Genomic DNA, 16858 nt, shown 5'->3' on the forward strand with positions numbered 1-16858 from the left:
TATATATATATTTAATATGAATAATGAAAATGAAACGATCAAGATGAAATTGAAGTGCAGACTTCAAGGGGTTGAACAAAATGTAACAAATGCTTAGGAATTACAACCATTTTTATACACCATCCCCCCCATTTTCAGGGGCTCAAATGTAATTAGACAATATAATCATAAATAAAATGTTCAGTTTTGATATTTTGTTTATAATCCTTTGCAGGCAATGACTGCCTTAAGTCTGGAACTCATGGAAATAACGATGATGTAGAAATAATGAAGGAATAGCCCACGGCTGTCCATGAAACAGCTTTTGAGTCAATTGTCCAATTACTTATGGTCCCTTGAAAAAGGGGGGTGGTACATATTAAAGAGCTGTAATTCCTTAACCTTTCCTCAAATGTTAATGTGAATACCCTCAAATTAAAGATCAGAATGTGCACTTTAAGCCCACATTCATTATATAATGGTAACTTGAATATGTTTTGGTCAGCAGCTAAAATAATAAAAATTGTGCCTGTGTCCAAATATAACACCTCTTCACCACTCAAGTGAATGTAAATAATGTAATAAATATTGTGGGTATGTGATTTTTACAAGCATTTTAGAGCTTTTTGCATTCAGTATCTATTTTAGTTTTTTAAACCGTTTAGTCCAGACCCAAGAATCAACAGTGTCGTACATTTAAGAAAATGACACCGTATATGTGATTTATTGAATCACATCTGAGTAATTGAGACTACCTTCCCATGCAGCTGGCTGAAGTTACAAAGACATGCAGCACCTTTGAGAAGGAAAACTCAGAGATGAAAGCAACTGTTGCAGAACTGACACTCAAACTCAGTGTGATGAAAGACAAGGTGACATCTTATAGACATGATTGTTCACTGGCTCCCATGTCACATTTTTTTCCACAATTACATTTCGACAAAATATATTATTTATTTACTTAAGTAGGTTGATTAACATATCTTTACATTCCATTTTCTTGTTTCAGATCCAGAAACAAGAGACAACTATAGAATCATTGCAGAATGATCTGGTTCAAACAAACGATGATCTCGACAGACTGAACGCTGCACATCTAGAAGAAAGAGCACAACTGGTTCATGACTTGCAGAGATGTGAGCGTGAAATCGATAGACTTCAAGATGTCATCACTGATAAGGACAAAGATATATTGGCACTAACATCCAGTACAGCAGAATATTCAGAGCAAATTCATGAACTAAAACAGGAAATGAAGTTCAAAGAGAATGTGCTGACTAAAATTGAACAGGATGTTCAAATCTTTAGAGACCCACAGCTTTCTGACCAACAGTTCTTTAATGTCCTAATACCTCAGCTGATTGAACAGTTGAAGAGAACTGAAACTGATCTAAAAGTATCGAAAAAAGACGTTGAGTCAAAGAGTAATGACATTAAAGACTTAACCAAGCAAACAGAAGAGGACAAGAAAACAATGCAGGATCTCCGCATGGAAATACAGAAGCTGAATATGAATCTCAAAGACCAGCTATTGGATAGAGAACAAGTGCATGAAAAAGACTCTTTCCTGGATGAACGTAATAAGTTGCTTGCTGAAGTCAGCAAACATGAAAGTGAGCTTTTAATGTTCTCTAGAAAACTTGAGGAGCAGGTTGAATGTCAAGAACAGCTTAAGAAAGATGTCCAAGATAAGTCGAAGATAATATCTGTATTGGAGTATAAGCTGAAGATTGTTCAAGAGGAGACAGTAGCTGAGAGAGATAGATTTAACAAAGAGCTTAAGATTCGAAATGAAGCCAAAGAAAACCTGGAGAAAGACTTGTCTTATAAAATTGCGAGTATTCAATCTGTGAATAATAACAATCAGAAACTTCAGGAATCGCTTGAGCAGACTTTGGGAGAGCTTGCAAGACAAAAGCAGCACCTGGATAATGCTAAGGAGCAAATGCAAGCTGTGCAAGATCAGAATTACAACTTGATTTTACAAGTCGAAAATCTCACTAATGACAATTGTCAATTGAAGAGAGAAATTGAGGCTAGCATCCAGTCCCTCTCTGATGTTTCAGAAGAAAAGAAAAGACTGGCAAGCAAAATATCTGAAGTTGAACAGCAGCTTTCAGAAAGTGTTAAAACAATAGAACACTTGCAAAGAGATAAGGAAGAGCTAACACTCAAAGGAAATGAATTGAACAAAGAACTTGAGCAAAACAAACATTCAATGGCTAATATATTTTTAGAAAAAGATGGCATTGTTGGACTCCATGAGACATTGAGCAGGCAACATCAACAATTACAAGAAATGTTGGAAGAGAAACAAAAAGAAGTGCTTACACTAGCCCAAGTTATGTCTGAGATGAATAACAAGGTTGCAAAATCACTTGAAGAAAATGACAAACTTGCTTCTAAAATTGCTAGTCTTGATGAACAGAATATGTACCTTCAGAAACAAACAAATGAACAGATGAAGTCACTCACAGAAACAACCAAGGAGAGGGAGAATCTACAAAACAAAATCTTGATTTTTGAAACACAAGACGTGGAAAACCGTAAAAGCATAGAAGGCTTGCTTAAACAAAAGGAAGATTTGCTTTTGCAAGTAGAGGAGCACAACAATATAGAAAACAAACAGCAGTCTGGAGCTGAGACCTTGCAGGAAAAGTCTTTAGAATGTGCAGCCCTCTCAAAATGTCTCGGGGAGACCAAAGAGGAAGTATATCATCTTAGGAGAGAACTTGAATCCACCACTTCTCAAGTCCTTCAATACAAACATATTGTTTTTGGAAAAGAAAAGACCTTAACAGACCAAAGTACACAAATGGAAGCTTATCAGCACCAACTCAAGCAATTACAAGATAGTCTTTCTATTCTTCAAGAACAAGCTAGTAATTATAAATCAGGTCTGACAGAGAAAGACACACTGCTGCAGAAAGAATCAAATTCATGTTGTTTGCTACAAAACGAACTTAGTCATGAAAGAGAACTTGTTTTTATCCTTCAACAAGAGATGAGTTCTCAGAAAATGGAGTGTTCCAGACTGAACCAGACTTTGGAAGTGAAAGAAAGCGCTTTAAGAGAGAAAAATCTTGAATGCCACAATCACTCAGATGAATTGTACAGAAGAAATGAGTCGGTGCTTTCTCTAACTAGTCAGCTTGGTATTATGAATGAAAATATTGTGAAGCTTGAATCTGATAATGCACATTTAAAAGGCACTTTAGAGGAGCATTTAGCAGAAAATATAAGATTAAAAGAGGAGCTCAAACAGGAACAAACAGAGGTTGTGGAATATCAAGATAATTTCCAGGCAATGAATGACCAAAACATTATAATTAAATCTGAACTGAAGAATTCAATGGCAGAAATATTTAGACAACAAGAGATGACCACATCCCTACGAAAGGAATTGGAAAGTAAAAGAGTCGAACTGGCATCTTTGGCAGAACAGTTAGAATCCAAACACTCTCAACTTGAAGCTTTACAGCTTGCTCTGCAAGGGAAAGAGGAAGTTTTCAGAACACAGGAGATGTCTGTAAATAAGTTGCAAGTCAAACTGTTGGAAAGTGAAAGTCAAATCACCCAGAAAATAACAGTGATCTCTGAGCTACATGAAGAAGTTCAGAATTTGCAGACAGCTTTGCAAGAAAAAGATAGGTTTCTGTTAAATAAAGATAAAGAGTTTTCTCTGGTTAAAAAGACGTTAATGGCACAATCAGAATCATGAGAATTCAATGGCAGAAATATTTAGACAACAAGAGATGACCACATCCCTACGAAAGGAATTGGAAAGTAAAAGAGTCGAACTGGCATCTTTGGCAGAACAGTTAGAATCCAAACACTCTCAACTTGAAGCTTTACAGCTTGCTCTGCAAGGGAAAGAGGAAGTTTTCAGAACACAGGAGATGTCTGTAAATAAGTTGCAAGTCAAACTGTTGGAAAGTGAAAGTCAAATCACCCAGAAAATAACAGTGATCTCTGAGCTACATGAAGAAGTTCAGAATTTGCAGACAGCTTTGCAAGAAAAAGATAGGTTTCTGTTAAATAAAGATAAAGAGTTTTCTCTGGTTAAAAAGACGTTAATGGCACAATCAGAATCATGTGAAGCAAGACTGAAATTAGAAATGAACGAAATTGCAAAATTTCAGGGAGAGTTAAAGAGCTTACAAGAAAAGAATACCCATCTCATCAGCATCATTAATGAAAAGGATTATTTATTGATGCAGGAGAAGGAAAAGTGTCTGCACTTGCAAGGTAGTGCATCAGAACTGGAAAACACAGTTTCACAATTAACCTGTCAAATAGAGCGATTAACCTCAGAGATCACACAGCTCAGGGAAACTCAAACTGAGAAGGAACAAGTCACGCTTGCTGCTCAGTCACAAGTGCAGAAACTGGATGAACTATACACGAAACTTCAAGAGGAATACGATTTGACCAAACAAGAGTCGCTTAAAGTTATCAGTGAAAAATCATTAAAGGAAGAAGAGATCTGTAAATTGGTCCTGGAAAAAGAAGAGATCTGCAGAAATTCCAGTTATCAGATTCAGAGAATTCAGGACCAGCTACAACATCACAAGTGGCAATCCAGCAAAGTGGAAGAAGACAAGACAATGGAGAGAGAGAAATACCATGTCCTGGTTAGTGCTAAATACCTAGATAGATACACTCAACTGTGTGACAAAGTTATCCATTAAAGATGCAATTATGATGTGGGTATTATGTCCCAAAACTTGCCTACTATTCTGCTACACACTCAAAAGTATGATCTTTTTCTTCACAAAAAGAGTACATATTTTTAGGGCATAGTTTAAGTAGGTGAAATGCAGAAACATTTACAGTTTTCAGGGAGATTTTGGCTAATTTGGTCTCAGCACTCAAACGTTTCCTGTTTTACAAAAAATTTGTTACATTTGTCTGTGTCTTCAGGAGTCCATGGCTTCGCAGGGTAAAGATGTGTCTCCAGAACACTGGGTCCAGTTGCATAGCCATCTGCAGCACTGTCAGCGAGAGATCCAGCAAAGGGATTTTAGCCTCCAACAACTCAACATCAAGGTATGCATCCAAATGTTCCATCTGGAAAGCAAAAGAAAGTGTTATATTTACTGCCATGAATTGTTTTCCTTTATATTTGTTCATGTATTATTATCCTTGTATATCTACTAGTTGCAACAGGCAATTGAGGAAAAGGAAGGGGTGTCCTCCCAGTTAAGCACCATTTCCAAGATGCTCAGAGACTCACAGCAGACTGTTAGTGAGCTCCAGAATCGCTGCTATTGGCTGGAGAGACAATTTCAAAACCAGTATTCACCCACATTTGATTTTATGAGTATCATAAATGGTTCAAAAGTCAGTGGTTAAAAAAATGTTTTCTGATTGATTGATTTATTCTTTTTTTTTATGTGTGCACACAGAGGTGCTGCAGGGCAGTGGTTCAGTAATCACATGACTTTTTTGTGCTTTAATCGAAATGTTGGCACTGTCACCAAACTTGACAATGTATACTCAGGTCATGCTACCTATGAAGCCTACCAATTTTCGTATATATATACACAAGTGTTGCCTCATTTTCTGTTTTGGCTCAACATTGTTAACTTTTCATCATTTTAACTTTTAACAGCCCAGCAATACATTTTGATGAACAAGATATGTAAAAGTTTTAATGCCAAATCTCATCATTTTTAGCATATATTGCCATACACTTGTTCCATATGGAAAGCAAAAGAAAGTGTTATATTTACTGCCATGAATTGTTTTCCTTTATATTTGTTCATGTATTATTATCCTTGTATATCTACTAGTTGCAACAGGCAATTGAGGAAAAGGAAGGGGTGTCCTCCCAGTTAAGCACTGTTTCCAAGATGCTCAGAGACACACAGCAGACTGTTAGTGAACTCCAGAATCGCTGCTATTGGCAGGAGAGACCATTTCAAAATCAGTATTCACACACACAGGTGAGTTTATCTTTCTGTAAAGGTGGAGTCTAACCATTCCAGTTTGTCCAGTAAAGTTTTGGTGCCTTTCCATTTGAACATACATAATTTTTGTTACTGGGTTGTTGGCTAAAAGATAACATGAATGATAGATCCTTATAGTGTAACTGGATGTGAGGTTGTTGGCAACTGTGGCATTAGCTGAATATTGATATGTATGATTTTTGATTCTTTAAATTCTATAATGAACATTGTTATTGCAAGTATCTAGTTTAATATCAGCTGATCAATAAATGTAACCTGTGTCATATAGGTAAAAATATCAGTTTTCAAATAACTCCCTAAACTGCATTGTTTCAGTCCTGTTGATAAAAAATTTAAAATAAACATTTTCATAATGTGCCAAGTTGGAAGGTTCCTTCCTTGTATTTGATTTTATGAGTATCATAAATGGTTCAAAAGTCAGTGGTTAAAAAAATGTTTTATGATTGATTGATTTATTCTTTTTTTTTTATGTGTGCACACAGAGGTGCTGCAGGGCAGTGGTTCAGTAATCACATGACTTTTTTGTGCTTTAATCGAAATGTTGGCACTGTCACCAAACTTGACAATGTATACTCAGGTCATGCTACCTATGAAGCCTACCAATTTTCGTATATATATACACAAGTGTTGCCTCATTTTCTGTTTTGGCTCAACATTGTTAACTTTTCATCATTTTAACTTTTAACAGCCCAGCAATACATTTTGATGAACAAGATATGTAAAAGTTTTAATGCCAAATCTCATCATTTTTAGCATATATTGCCATACACTTCCAGCCAGACGAAGAATAATAAGAAGAAATCTAATAGAAAGAACTGGTGCGACAACACCTCTAGTTCTTGGCCCTGAAAAAGGAACTGATATGATAGGGCCTTGAAATGAAATTATAATCAAGTCTTGTATATGTTTAAGTCAGTTCATTTCTCAACAGGGTTCAGTCTACACAGAAGTTCCACCAGGAGCCCCTCAGGAACCAATCAGTGCCGATTTTAACCCAAGTGGATCAGACAGTGGAGATCTCAGGATGAGGTTTGACAGACAGACAGTGTTTGTAGATGACTCGTGTTGTAAGCTTTTTGTGTGATACTCTCTTAAATGTTTTGTCCAGGCTGGCTGAGGCAGAGTTTCATCTGTCTCGGTTAAACTCCAGATTAGAGGAGGAGAGATCAATGAGAGAGGTTGCAGAGGAAGCCATGCGGTTGACTGAACAGAAAGTAAAGAGGTACAAGAGAAAAGTTCATTTATTAAATCACTTTTTGAAAAGTTCATAATATAAATCACAGAACAAGTGGTGTGCACTAAAGTCCACTGAAGCTGGAGAATGAGCAAATGATATCTGTAAAATGTTAGCACAATATGCTTATGATCTTCTTTGGGAGCAGGGCCTTGGAGCATCCAAGCCAGTCTTGCATGAATCCGCATAAGTGGCTTAACATTCTGGAACAGCTCAATAGGAAAGCCTACCTTCTCTGTAAACTGGAAATTAAATTGAAGTGATTTTACCAGACACTATCAAATAAAAAGCTATTTAATCACAATTATTCTCCTAGCATGTGAGATTGGAAAGAATGAAACCCTCTATCCCTTTAGCATTTGGGCATCCTGTTGTACTTTGTAGAGAATCAAATCAAATCCAGCTTTCCCCTGTAACCCATGTTGTTCTGCAGCTTCTGAAAGGATCATAGTATTTCAAGAGCATCCCATCTGATGCGCTCGTTTTTTCACAAGTGTGTGTGTGTGTTTCAGCATGGAGTCAAACCAATTACGGCATTCTCAAAGGGACTTTAGTATTCAGCTAGAAAGAGACGAGGAACAGTATGAAGATCTTGTTCTTCGCCCAAGCCGGCACCTGTTCATGCACAAGGTACTTCATGTATAAATTAATGTATAAATGAAGCTTCCAGTCATTGAAACCATTAAAACCCATTCAAAGTACTGTCAGCTTGTTCATTCTTAAAAGAGTTACAGTTGCAATTTATAAAGAGAGAGAGAGAGAGAATCAAGAGATTCACTAACTTTCGAACCTGCCCTGTCAGTGATCATTCTTTATATCTTCATTGAAAAGTTCAATTGTTTGTGTTAGTGCTAGGCGTATGACCAAACATTTATATCACAGTATTTTTCAAAATTATACCGGTTTCACGGTACATGACGGTATTTTTTTTTTTTCATGCATGACCCCCAGCTATTGAAACCATTAAAACCCATTCAAAGTACTGTCAGCTTGTTCATTCTTAAAAGAATTACAGTTGCAATTTATAAAGAGAGAGAGAGAGAGAATCAAGAGATTCACTAACTTTCGAACCTGCCCTATCAGTGATCATTCTTTATATCTTAATTGAAAAGTTCAATTGTTTGTGTTAGCGCTGGGCGTATGACCAAACATTTATATCACAGTATTTTTCAAAATTATACCGGTTTCACTGTACATGACGGTATTTTTTTTTTTCATGCATGACCGGGTGTTAACCATATTTTCTACTGATTGAGAGAGGAAATACTGCAGTATATCGTTGGCTCAAAGGAAGGAGCATATACTGCTGTTCCAAACTACTGCCATCCAGGGGGAAGTCACGCTACATATTCATGGGCTACCTTCTTATGCTTCATGTGCTGGTTTTCGTGTGCCTCAGTTGGTCCCTTTAGAAAACAATTATCATCGAAATCACATTTGCACAAATAGAAGATCTGCAAAAAACTGGTGTGGGCAGTGTAAGAGAAAGGCCCACAGTCCAGGCGCTTCCACTTATTGTGATGCATCAAATAATCAGTGTAGGAGCTTCCCTTTAGCTGCTCACTCCAAGAGTGTAAATAAGAATGGTGAACTGTGATTTTCTGAGACATCCACCTTGATCTGAAACTTACTATGTTTCCATATAGACTTCAACACCAGCATTTATGATGCAGAGACCTCATGTGTATTGGCAGGTACACAGATGGCCATTAGAGTTTGGGTTATCTTATCTTATGTTATTACTATGCACTGGAATCTTAAATTTAGTTAAGCAATTGTTTTTCACATTCTACCATCAAATAAACCGAAGATGAATGTCTTGTTTGTCTGCACTGGAAATGAACATGAGATCATGAAAAAATAATTTAATTGTTGTATGTGTACAGAGATAATATTGAGTTAATGTGCAAACTTTTAGAAGTTGTTGCACTGTAATCAGATTAATAGTAAAGCTTCTAACAGTTTTAGTTTGCTTGCTTACAATGTAGAAACACTGGAATTAAAACGTTTGGAATTAAAATTATGGTTTTGGAATTGAAACTAAATTATGGTTTCTTTTGAGGGTTGATTGTTTCTGTGGAATTTATTTATAGTATGAAACTCTCATGTGTTTGCTTGCAGAGCCATAAAGTTATATTATTGTGTAAAGCACTACCTGTTTTGCAACACTGTATATCTGTGGAGCATGGAGTATGATATGAGAAAAAGAGTGAATCTTTGTTGAAATAAACTACCGAGACCTTCCATGTGTCTGCACAACTTTTTTTTTAACACAAAATAAGCACAAAGATTTATGCTATTAAATCATAATAAAAAATTGAGATAGACATATTTAGTGGCCTTCAATTAAATCGTGTGTACTGCATTTGATTTCTAAGTCCTATCATTGATAGCACTACAACTGTCCGAAATTTTTTAAGTGCTGAGCTAAGTGAATAACGGTGTAACACTTTATTTTTCATATACTGAAAATGCTCTTCATCATTACAGTATACTAATGCATATCTGGTGTAAAGCATTCATCAATATTGAAGACTTGGAACAATTCAAGCTCAGATATTTGAATCGGCCATAGTTATTGACTAACCGCAAAAGTGTAAATGTAACTTCTGTCCAGTCTCTTGAGATCAATACCACATAGAGCAATGTGTAACTTGAATCTGTTGTAACTGATATCATACAGAAAAAAGTGCAGCATGTTCAATCACCGTCATCAAACCATAGGCATAGTTTAAATCAGGAAAGTACACCATTATATTGACAAACACATCTTGTTTGTGAACAATGACACAAGGACTTGCAATTTAGATGGCACTGATATGCTCACTAGCATAAATATTTGCTTTTTGAGAAGCTTTAAGCATGTTACAGGGCAATCCATTGTGTGGTGCTGTATGTACGAACTGTTTTGAGAAATTGACTTGTCACAGGTGTTGTACCCATTCAATTCCGTATTGCATTGTGTTGTGTTTTAGGATTAAATGTATACAGATTACTGGGGGGAAAAATGTCTATTTGCATAAACTTAGTCTCTATGTTTAAAAAAAAAAAAAAATAGATAACTGATTTTATGCAGCCAGCCACAGTAATTTTTTTTTTCTTCTTCTTTTTTTTTTTTTTACACTTAGAAAAATGTATGTTCGTGAAAAAAAATTAGCTGGTTGGTACTTGTAGCTAATCACATTTTCAGTTAATCTGTATTTTTTAAAAACATCTTTATTGACTTTTTCAAAACTTTAACAGGTAAACAAGGAACACTTATAATCAAACCTTCTCACCCATCCCCACAACCACAAAACTTAAAAAAAAAATATTAATAAAAAAAATAAATACAAAAATAAATAAATATAACCATGAAATATACAATCCTGATTGTTGTTATACTTGTATTATATATCTTCACACATCTAGTACCTCATCATTATCCTTTAACAAAGTCCAAAAAATGTTTTCCAGATATCATTGAATTCCAATTATTTTTTTCCTCATTACATATGTACGTTTTTCAAGAGCCAAGCTAGAAATTCAATTTTTTAAGCGTAGTCCAAGGGAAGGGCAGCTAGCATTCTTCCATCATAGGGCAATAGAACTTCTGGCTTGCAGCAGACATAAGTCCACAAATTTTCTTTCTTTACTAGATAAAGAACAACTGTTTTCATAAATACTCAATACTCATAATACAGGGCATAAAGGAATTGGAGAAGATGTAAATTGAGAAACATACTGAACCACCCCACCCCAAAACTTTGGCCCTTCTTCACATTCCCACACAGTATGAAAAAAATTGCCTTGTAGTTTATTACATTTAAAGCATAGGTCAGGGATATTTGGGTCAAATTTATTTAATCTTACAGGAGTAATATAAGTTCTCATTATCCAATTGTATTGTAAGAGTCTCAACCGAGTATTCAGTGTTTGTGCTTTTAAGCACACTGTACCCATATTTTTATTCAAGTCATATATCTATGCTTGTCTTTTATTTTCATCACGTTCTTTATGATTTCCTACTAGAATATTATATAATTGGGTAATCCGCCCTTTAGATAGATAATCTTGTGTGGAGAATGTTTCCAATAAGGACATTGGGGGGAGTTGAGCAGAATTCTTTAGGCGTGAAAAAATAAAACTTCTAACTTGCAGATATTTAAAGCTGCAGTCCGTAACTTTTTTTGGTTAAAAATTATCCGAAATCAATATTTGAGCAAGTACATAACCAGCCAGTGTTCAAAACTATCGCCTTACTTTAGCCCGATTCACAACGGTTAGCTTATAATAATGTTTTCTAATTTGAGTGGTACGGGTAGGTTTTCGCGGGAAATTCGAGCATGGCGCTGCATCATTACGTCACGTCAATAAAAAACATAAAGAAGTTGTCCCGGCTACTAGGCTATCGCATGTGAGGATCCTGCAGGTGGCGGATCGTTTATAGCCTTTTCTCACAGCAGCTGGAATAATTAAATGTATCATTTTGATGGTGGATTGTAATCCATAAATGATTGTGTTTATGAAACACATGTGAATGAAATTAAATTATATTCCAGTTATAAATGTGCTTCTGATTACAGATAGCCTGGGATTACAAAGATTTGTATTTTAAAGAAAACCAGTTCGAAGGGAGCATAATTAGCTTTTTGGGTTAAAAGAATTTCTTAATATGAAATTCGAAGAGTATGACAATTAGATTAGACTGTGCAAAAATTGAAATCTACACGCTAATACACACTATAATCACATAGTCACGTAATGCTGATGTTGTTAACATTAACAATTTGAGAAAAAGGTTGATCAATAATAATAATTTGCATGGTTTGATGTGATATGAGCTAATCGATCATTAGATTTAATCGCCATTGGTAGCATGTTTCCGAGGTAAATGGAACTTCATTACAAGTTTGTCAAATTATATTAGAATCTTGTCTTCATATAAATCCATCAACCTAGTTAATCTGTATTCAGTTATGAAGACTAAAATGACATTTTTTGTTTCCAAAATCTGCTAGAAGAAGGCTGCATCTCACTGTAGCAGACAGTTCTGAAGATGCAGAAAGCAAAGAATTTAAGGGCAAGCTTCAATTATATCTGTGACATTGCAGTTATAATAGCATGGAAGGTTTTTGTTCCATTGAGAGAAACCAAAAGAAACCTTACCACACACATATTTTGTTATGTTGCAGCCTTATGCTAAAATGCTTTCAATATTTTTTCACATCTATACTCCATGCTCCAAACCAAAAAAAACACATTTGCAAGTTTATTTAAAAGGACAAAAACTGAAATATCACATTGATATAGGTTAAGTATTCAGACTCTTTGCTGTGGCACCTGAAATTTAGTTTAGGTGCATTCCATTTCTCTGGATCATCTTTTAGATGATTAATTTTAGCATAACGATGCAACATAACAAAATGTGACAACAAAATATATAATTATAAATATATGACTATAATTATATTATTAAATAATGAAATGTATAAGGTATCTGAATTATTTTTGAATGCTGTATAACTTTACAAAGGGTAGATGCTCTATTCATACTTTGTGAAAGGTTCAGCTTTACAATCATTTGTCATTCAGTAATAAACTACTCAAAGTGCAGCCAAAAAAGTCTTAAATAAAAGTGCTGAACAATTTTTGACTAATGTCAAAATGGTTATAGGGCACTAATGAAGAAAGCTTCAGGTGACGTGATGTTCTATGTTCAATCATCAACTGTAGCTGTCGCTAGGGGGGGAAGAAAGGTGGTGGCAATTATCAGGGCTTTCGGGGGGCCCCTGCGATTTCAACAAAGAGGATCAGAAAGTCATTTAATCTGCCCTGCAACCTGAAAGGCCAGCTTCAGTGGCAGTAACTCACTATAGACCTTATGTAGCCCCGCCCCTTTTCAAAACTGTGCTCATTGTCTTTTGTCTTCCAGTATATATTTCCACAGCATGAAGGTAAGATCTTACAGATTTATGAATTGGCCCAACTGACATTTGTTATGACATTCGCTTCAAACATTACAATGCTCATGACAACTTTCGACAACTTTCTAAAGATAAGGTGAATACTTAAAGGGGTCATATGATGCGATTTCAAGTTTTCCTTTCTCTGTCATATCACCTATAAACTGTTATATACAAGCTTAATAGTAATTATAAGACTGATGTGGTTTGGATGTTAACAGAACTTTATTTAATCAGGGCCTTAAATACAAAAGCATTTTCTGAAACAGAAGTTGTGACTGACTCTACTAAATGGTAGTGTGACACATTTCAGAGTGAAAATGAGCAAGAAAAAATGTTAGACTGGACTTGATTGTGTAAAGTAAGTGTTTCCAACTGCAATGGTCGCTGAACGTAACTGCATTTTAGATTTCAAGTGAGCATATAACAAGAAAAGCAAACATGCAAGGATGAATTGTTCACAATAAGACCAGTAGCATGCATTAAAGGGACACTCCACCCAAAAAATGACCCCTTTTGTTAATGTGTTAATGTTTAAAAGATAGAATATTTTTCTAAAAATCTTTGTGTCCAACTAAAGAAAGAAAGTCGTGTACATCTGGGATGACATGAGGGTGAGCAAATGGTGAGAATATTTTCATTTTTGAGTGGACTATACCAACTACTATATATTTAAAAAATATAAACAGGGTCAATTTTTTGATGACTTGAAAAGTAAAAGAAAACATGCAGGCTGTTGACTATTTTGTGAGGAAGAGAAATTGTACGCAATATTTAATTGGTGCACATGGATGGATTGCTAAAGCAAAACACCTCAGCGGCTCTGTAAATTCACTTTTGCTCTGTCTCTGTAAGAGCTATGCAGGTAATCCTTATTCCCCTGGCCTCAAGAGGCACTTGTCCAAAGCCTGCTCTCAGCAGGCAGAGCGGAACAGGTTGCAATTTTTACATGGACCCAAGGTATACACTCTTCTAAAAAGGTATGATTTATTATTGTATCAAAAATCTGCCTGAGGTAGCCTAAACCCTTAGCTGCAGTTTGACGTAAAACAAGCACAGTGATGCTGAAGCACCATGATTTCACTTGAACTGAAGAGTAACAGGCTCACTGTGGATTATGTAATTATTACACAATATCCTATTACAGCACAATGCATTGAAGCTATGTGTTCATTAAAATGGTGCTGCTCATTTTAATGAATGCAGCAGGGGTCTTGTCTCCATGGCCTTACATGTACTGCAGTTAAACATTCAGTGTATTACAACGATAGAAATATGCCTAATGTTGCATGTTAGTGGCTACCTTTTTGACTTTAATTTAATTTCCCATGCTCTACCATTATTTAAGCAATGACAATAGCACAGACAACGCGGTGTTACATTTATGAATAGCCTATGTGCTGGTATGCTACATACGTTTTTCATGGAAGGTCAGTCAGGGTACACTGCTGGAGAGATTACTAATCCTACTATGGCGAAGAATTGGCTCATGATTATTACTTAGCCAATTCGTCGATGGAAGTCACCAAATTAATATTCATGAGCAAGCATCGCCATAGCGGTAAGGCTGAAGCGCGCACTAAATAAAATGGATCCAGCCGTTTTCCCATTCCCTCGGAGGAGAAATTTTAAATATGTGCCTTCTTACTCTGTAATTATTCCCTTTGTTGTTGTCCCAAAATTCACCTCCCACGACACAGTACTTGATGGCAAACTGCAGCGTTCCTCCAACCTCCAGAAAGGTCGGGGTGATTATTTTGAAGCTAAACTTGTCAGTCTGCCCGTCGCTGGAATGGGGGACGTAAAAAGCCAGAATATCCATAAATGTCGTCCAGTTATTTAAGGTGTACCTCAAATAGACCTTTTTTTGGAAAGCCAAGTTAAGAACCCGTACGACCCCCGAGAGGCTGAACTCATCAGCCTGAACAGACTCCAGTAAAACCTTCACTGCAGAAACTCTGTCAAGGAAGTCTGGCAGGGATCCTGGATTTGTGAAGAGCAGCTCCATGAACACGGACTGACTTGATGTGTTGGACTTGTCGAAATTGTTCAGGTGGAGAGCTCTGGCTTTTTTGAATTTGTCAATAATGCGGTCTGGTACCTCAGGCATATCCGTGTCATCAAAGTGTTTGATAGAAATCAGGTCCAGGCCCAGAGAGTCAGCGAAACGTACCTTTTTCTGAATGCTTGGGCTCCGGCTTCGTGCGATCTCTAATTTGGCTCTTTCAGCTGATGTGGGGAGAGACTTGCACCTGCGGCGCTGGGTCGGGCTATGCGGGGGCTTCAGGAATGACTCCCTTCCTCTCGGTTTTTCATTCACTACGCTGCTTTCTAACGATTCACAGTCCCCATTCTTGCCCTCCTCTCCCTCCATCTCTTCTCCGTCCTCCAGCTTTTGCTCTGCTACTGTCAAGCTTCCGAACAGCCCAGCGATACAACTGTAGTTTCTGAGGATGCAGTTCTTGGGAGGCAGCATTACCACAGCAGCCTCGGCTTCCATAAAAGTGTCTGCAAAATCCTTTGAGAATGTTTCAGTCGAGGTCTGATGTTAAGCGTCCTTCCGCATTATACGTAAAGCTATGGTTGATGGTAGTGCGGATATCTGAACCAATCTTTGCCGAGATGCTGCTGCCGGCTGAATCCTACTATGGCAAAGCGTTAGGTTATGAATATTAATTAGGTAAAGCCGACGTTTCTTGCCAAACTTCCTCAATCGCGAGAAACATAATTAATATTCATAAGCCAATGTAAGCTTATTCGTCAGCTGACTAGCATTCATTACCAACGTCTTCCTTTCAGCAAATCAGCTGAACCTGAACGGCGTGTTTCAATAATTAATATTCATAAGCACCTCCCTCACCGTACTTGAATTCTCTGCCAGTTTAGACTCACCCCCTTAGCCACAAGCAGTTCGTGCGCTGGATCACGTCTCACAGTAGATAAACACCGCAATAGCAATTCAGAGTAAACTTTCTTAAAAAAAAAAAAAAAGATGATGCCTATTATCAATAATGTGCCTGTATGTCTGCTCATCGGTATTCATTTTGCAAAGCTTATGCAATTAGACAGAGGGATTCATGCGACTGGCTTTATTGCTAAATTGACCTGTTAATTTTTCACAAAATTAAGAAAATGAAGCAATAAGTAAATAAATAATCATTCTTTCGTGAATGCCTTAAATTGAAAGACCATATTAAAATAATAAATTACCCAAACTACCACACAGTGTAATCTAGACTACTATTTAATTTTTAAGACTTTAATTTTTTAATATATTGTTTCATTAACAATATGTAGGCTACCCTACTTACAACAAGTGTACAAAAACACCCGACATTATCATCTTTTTCCACTACGTAATCCTATCCCACGGTTGTCAAGACAACAGGACTCTAAACATCCATTCGCGCATTTTAAGTAACAGAAATGCAGTAGGGTACCAGTTTATGCCTCTATACTTATTTTTATTGCCCAGCAGTAGGCTACCACGTTTAAGATGTTAGTGTTGTCAAAACTAACGTAAGTTGTTTAGGCTACTTTGCATGTTTGTTATTCGATTAATGTATTTACGCATACATGTGTTTGCTATGTTTCATGCAGTCTTTCAGTAGGCTAGTTAATTAGGGTGTTATTAAACATGTTTTCTTAACTACAGATGTGACCTGACAACTTAAGAGCTAACTTGTAAAACACAAAATTATTTTTTAAATAAATCTCTTTTGTTGTTG

The 16858-nt window shown here is 36.4% G+C and overlaps 3 protein-coding genes across 3 annotated transcripts in view; 2 read left to right on the top strand and 1 right to left on the bottom strand.

The window, feature by feature from the left end:
* Nucleotides 1-3700, top strand: part of LOC107719887 (myosin-11-like) — a 49310-nt gene extending 45610 nt beyond the window's left edge. Inside the window, exons 6-7 of the mRNA XM_016527431.1 lie at nucleotides 747-851; nucleotides 989-3700. Of these exons, the coding sequence (XP_016382917.1) occupies nucleotides 747-851; nucleotides 989-3700 (2817 nt within the window). The remainder of the gene's footprint in view (nucleotides 1-746; nucleotides 852-988) is intronic.
* An 8-nt stretch (nucleotides 3701-3708) lies between these two features.
* Nucleotides 3709-7855, top strand: LOC107719883 (nuclear mitotic apparatus protein 1-like). Its single transcript, XM_016527427.1, has 6 exons — nucleotides 3709-4613; nucleotides 4903-5028; nucleotides 5775-5927; nucleotides 6883-6980; nucleotides 7060-7173; nucleotides 7698-7855. Exons 1-6 carry the CDS (start codon nucleotides 3735-3737, stop codon nucleotides 7828-7830), a joined length of 1503 nt encoding a protein of 500 aa, XP_016382913.1. The 5' UTR covers nucleotides 3709-3734; the 3' UTR covers nucleotides 7831-7855.
* Nucleotides 7856-14356: 6501 nt separating this feature from the next.
* On the bottom strand, nucleotides 14357-15694 carry LOC107719884 (protein phosphatase 1 regulatory subunit 3E-like). The gene has a single exon (XM_016527428.1). The coding sequence runs from the start codon at nucleotides 15628-15630 to the stop codon at nucleotides 14710-14712; it is 921 nt and encodes a 306-aa protein (XP_016382914.1). The 5' UTR covers nucleotides 15631-15694; the 3' UTR covers nucleotides 14357-14709.
* Between the last annotated feature and the right edge of the window lie 1164 nt (nucleotides 15695-16858).

The sequence above is a fragment of the Sinocyclocheilus rhinocerous genome, unplaced genomic scaffold (genome assembly GCF_001515625.1).
Source record: "Sinocyclocheilus rhinocerous isolate Xijiao unplaced genomic scaffold, SAMN03320098_v1.1 scaffold1593, whole genome shotgun sequence".
Taxonomy (NCBI): domain Eukaryota; kingdom Metazoa; phylum Chordata; class Actinopteri; order Cypriniformes; family Cyprinidae; genus Sinocyclocheilus; species Sinocyclocheilus rhinocerous.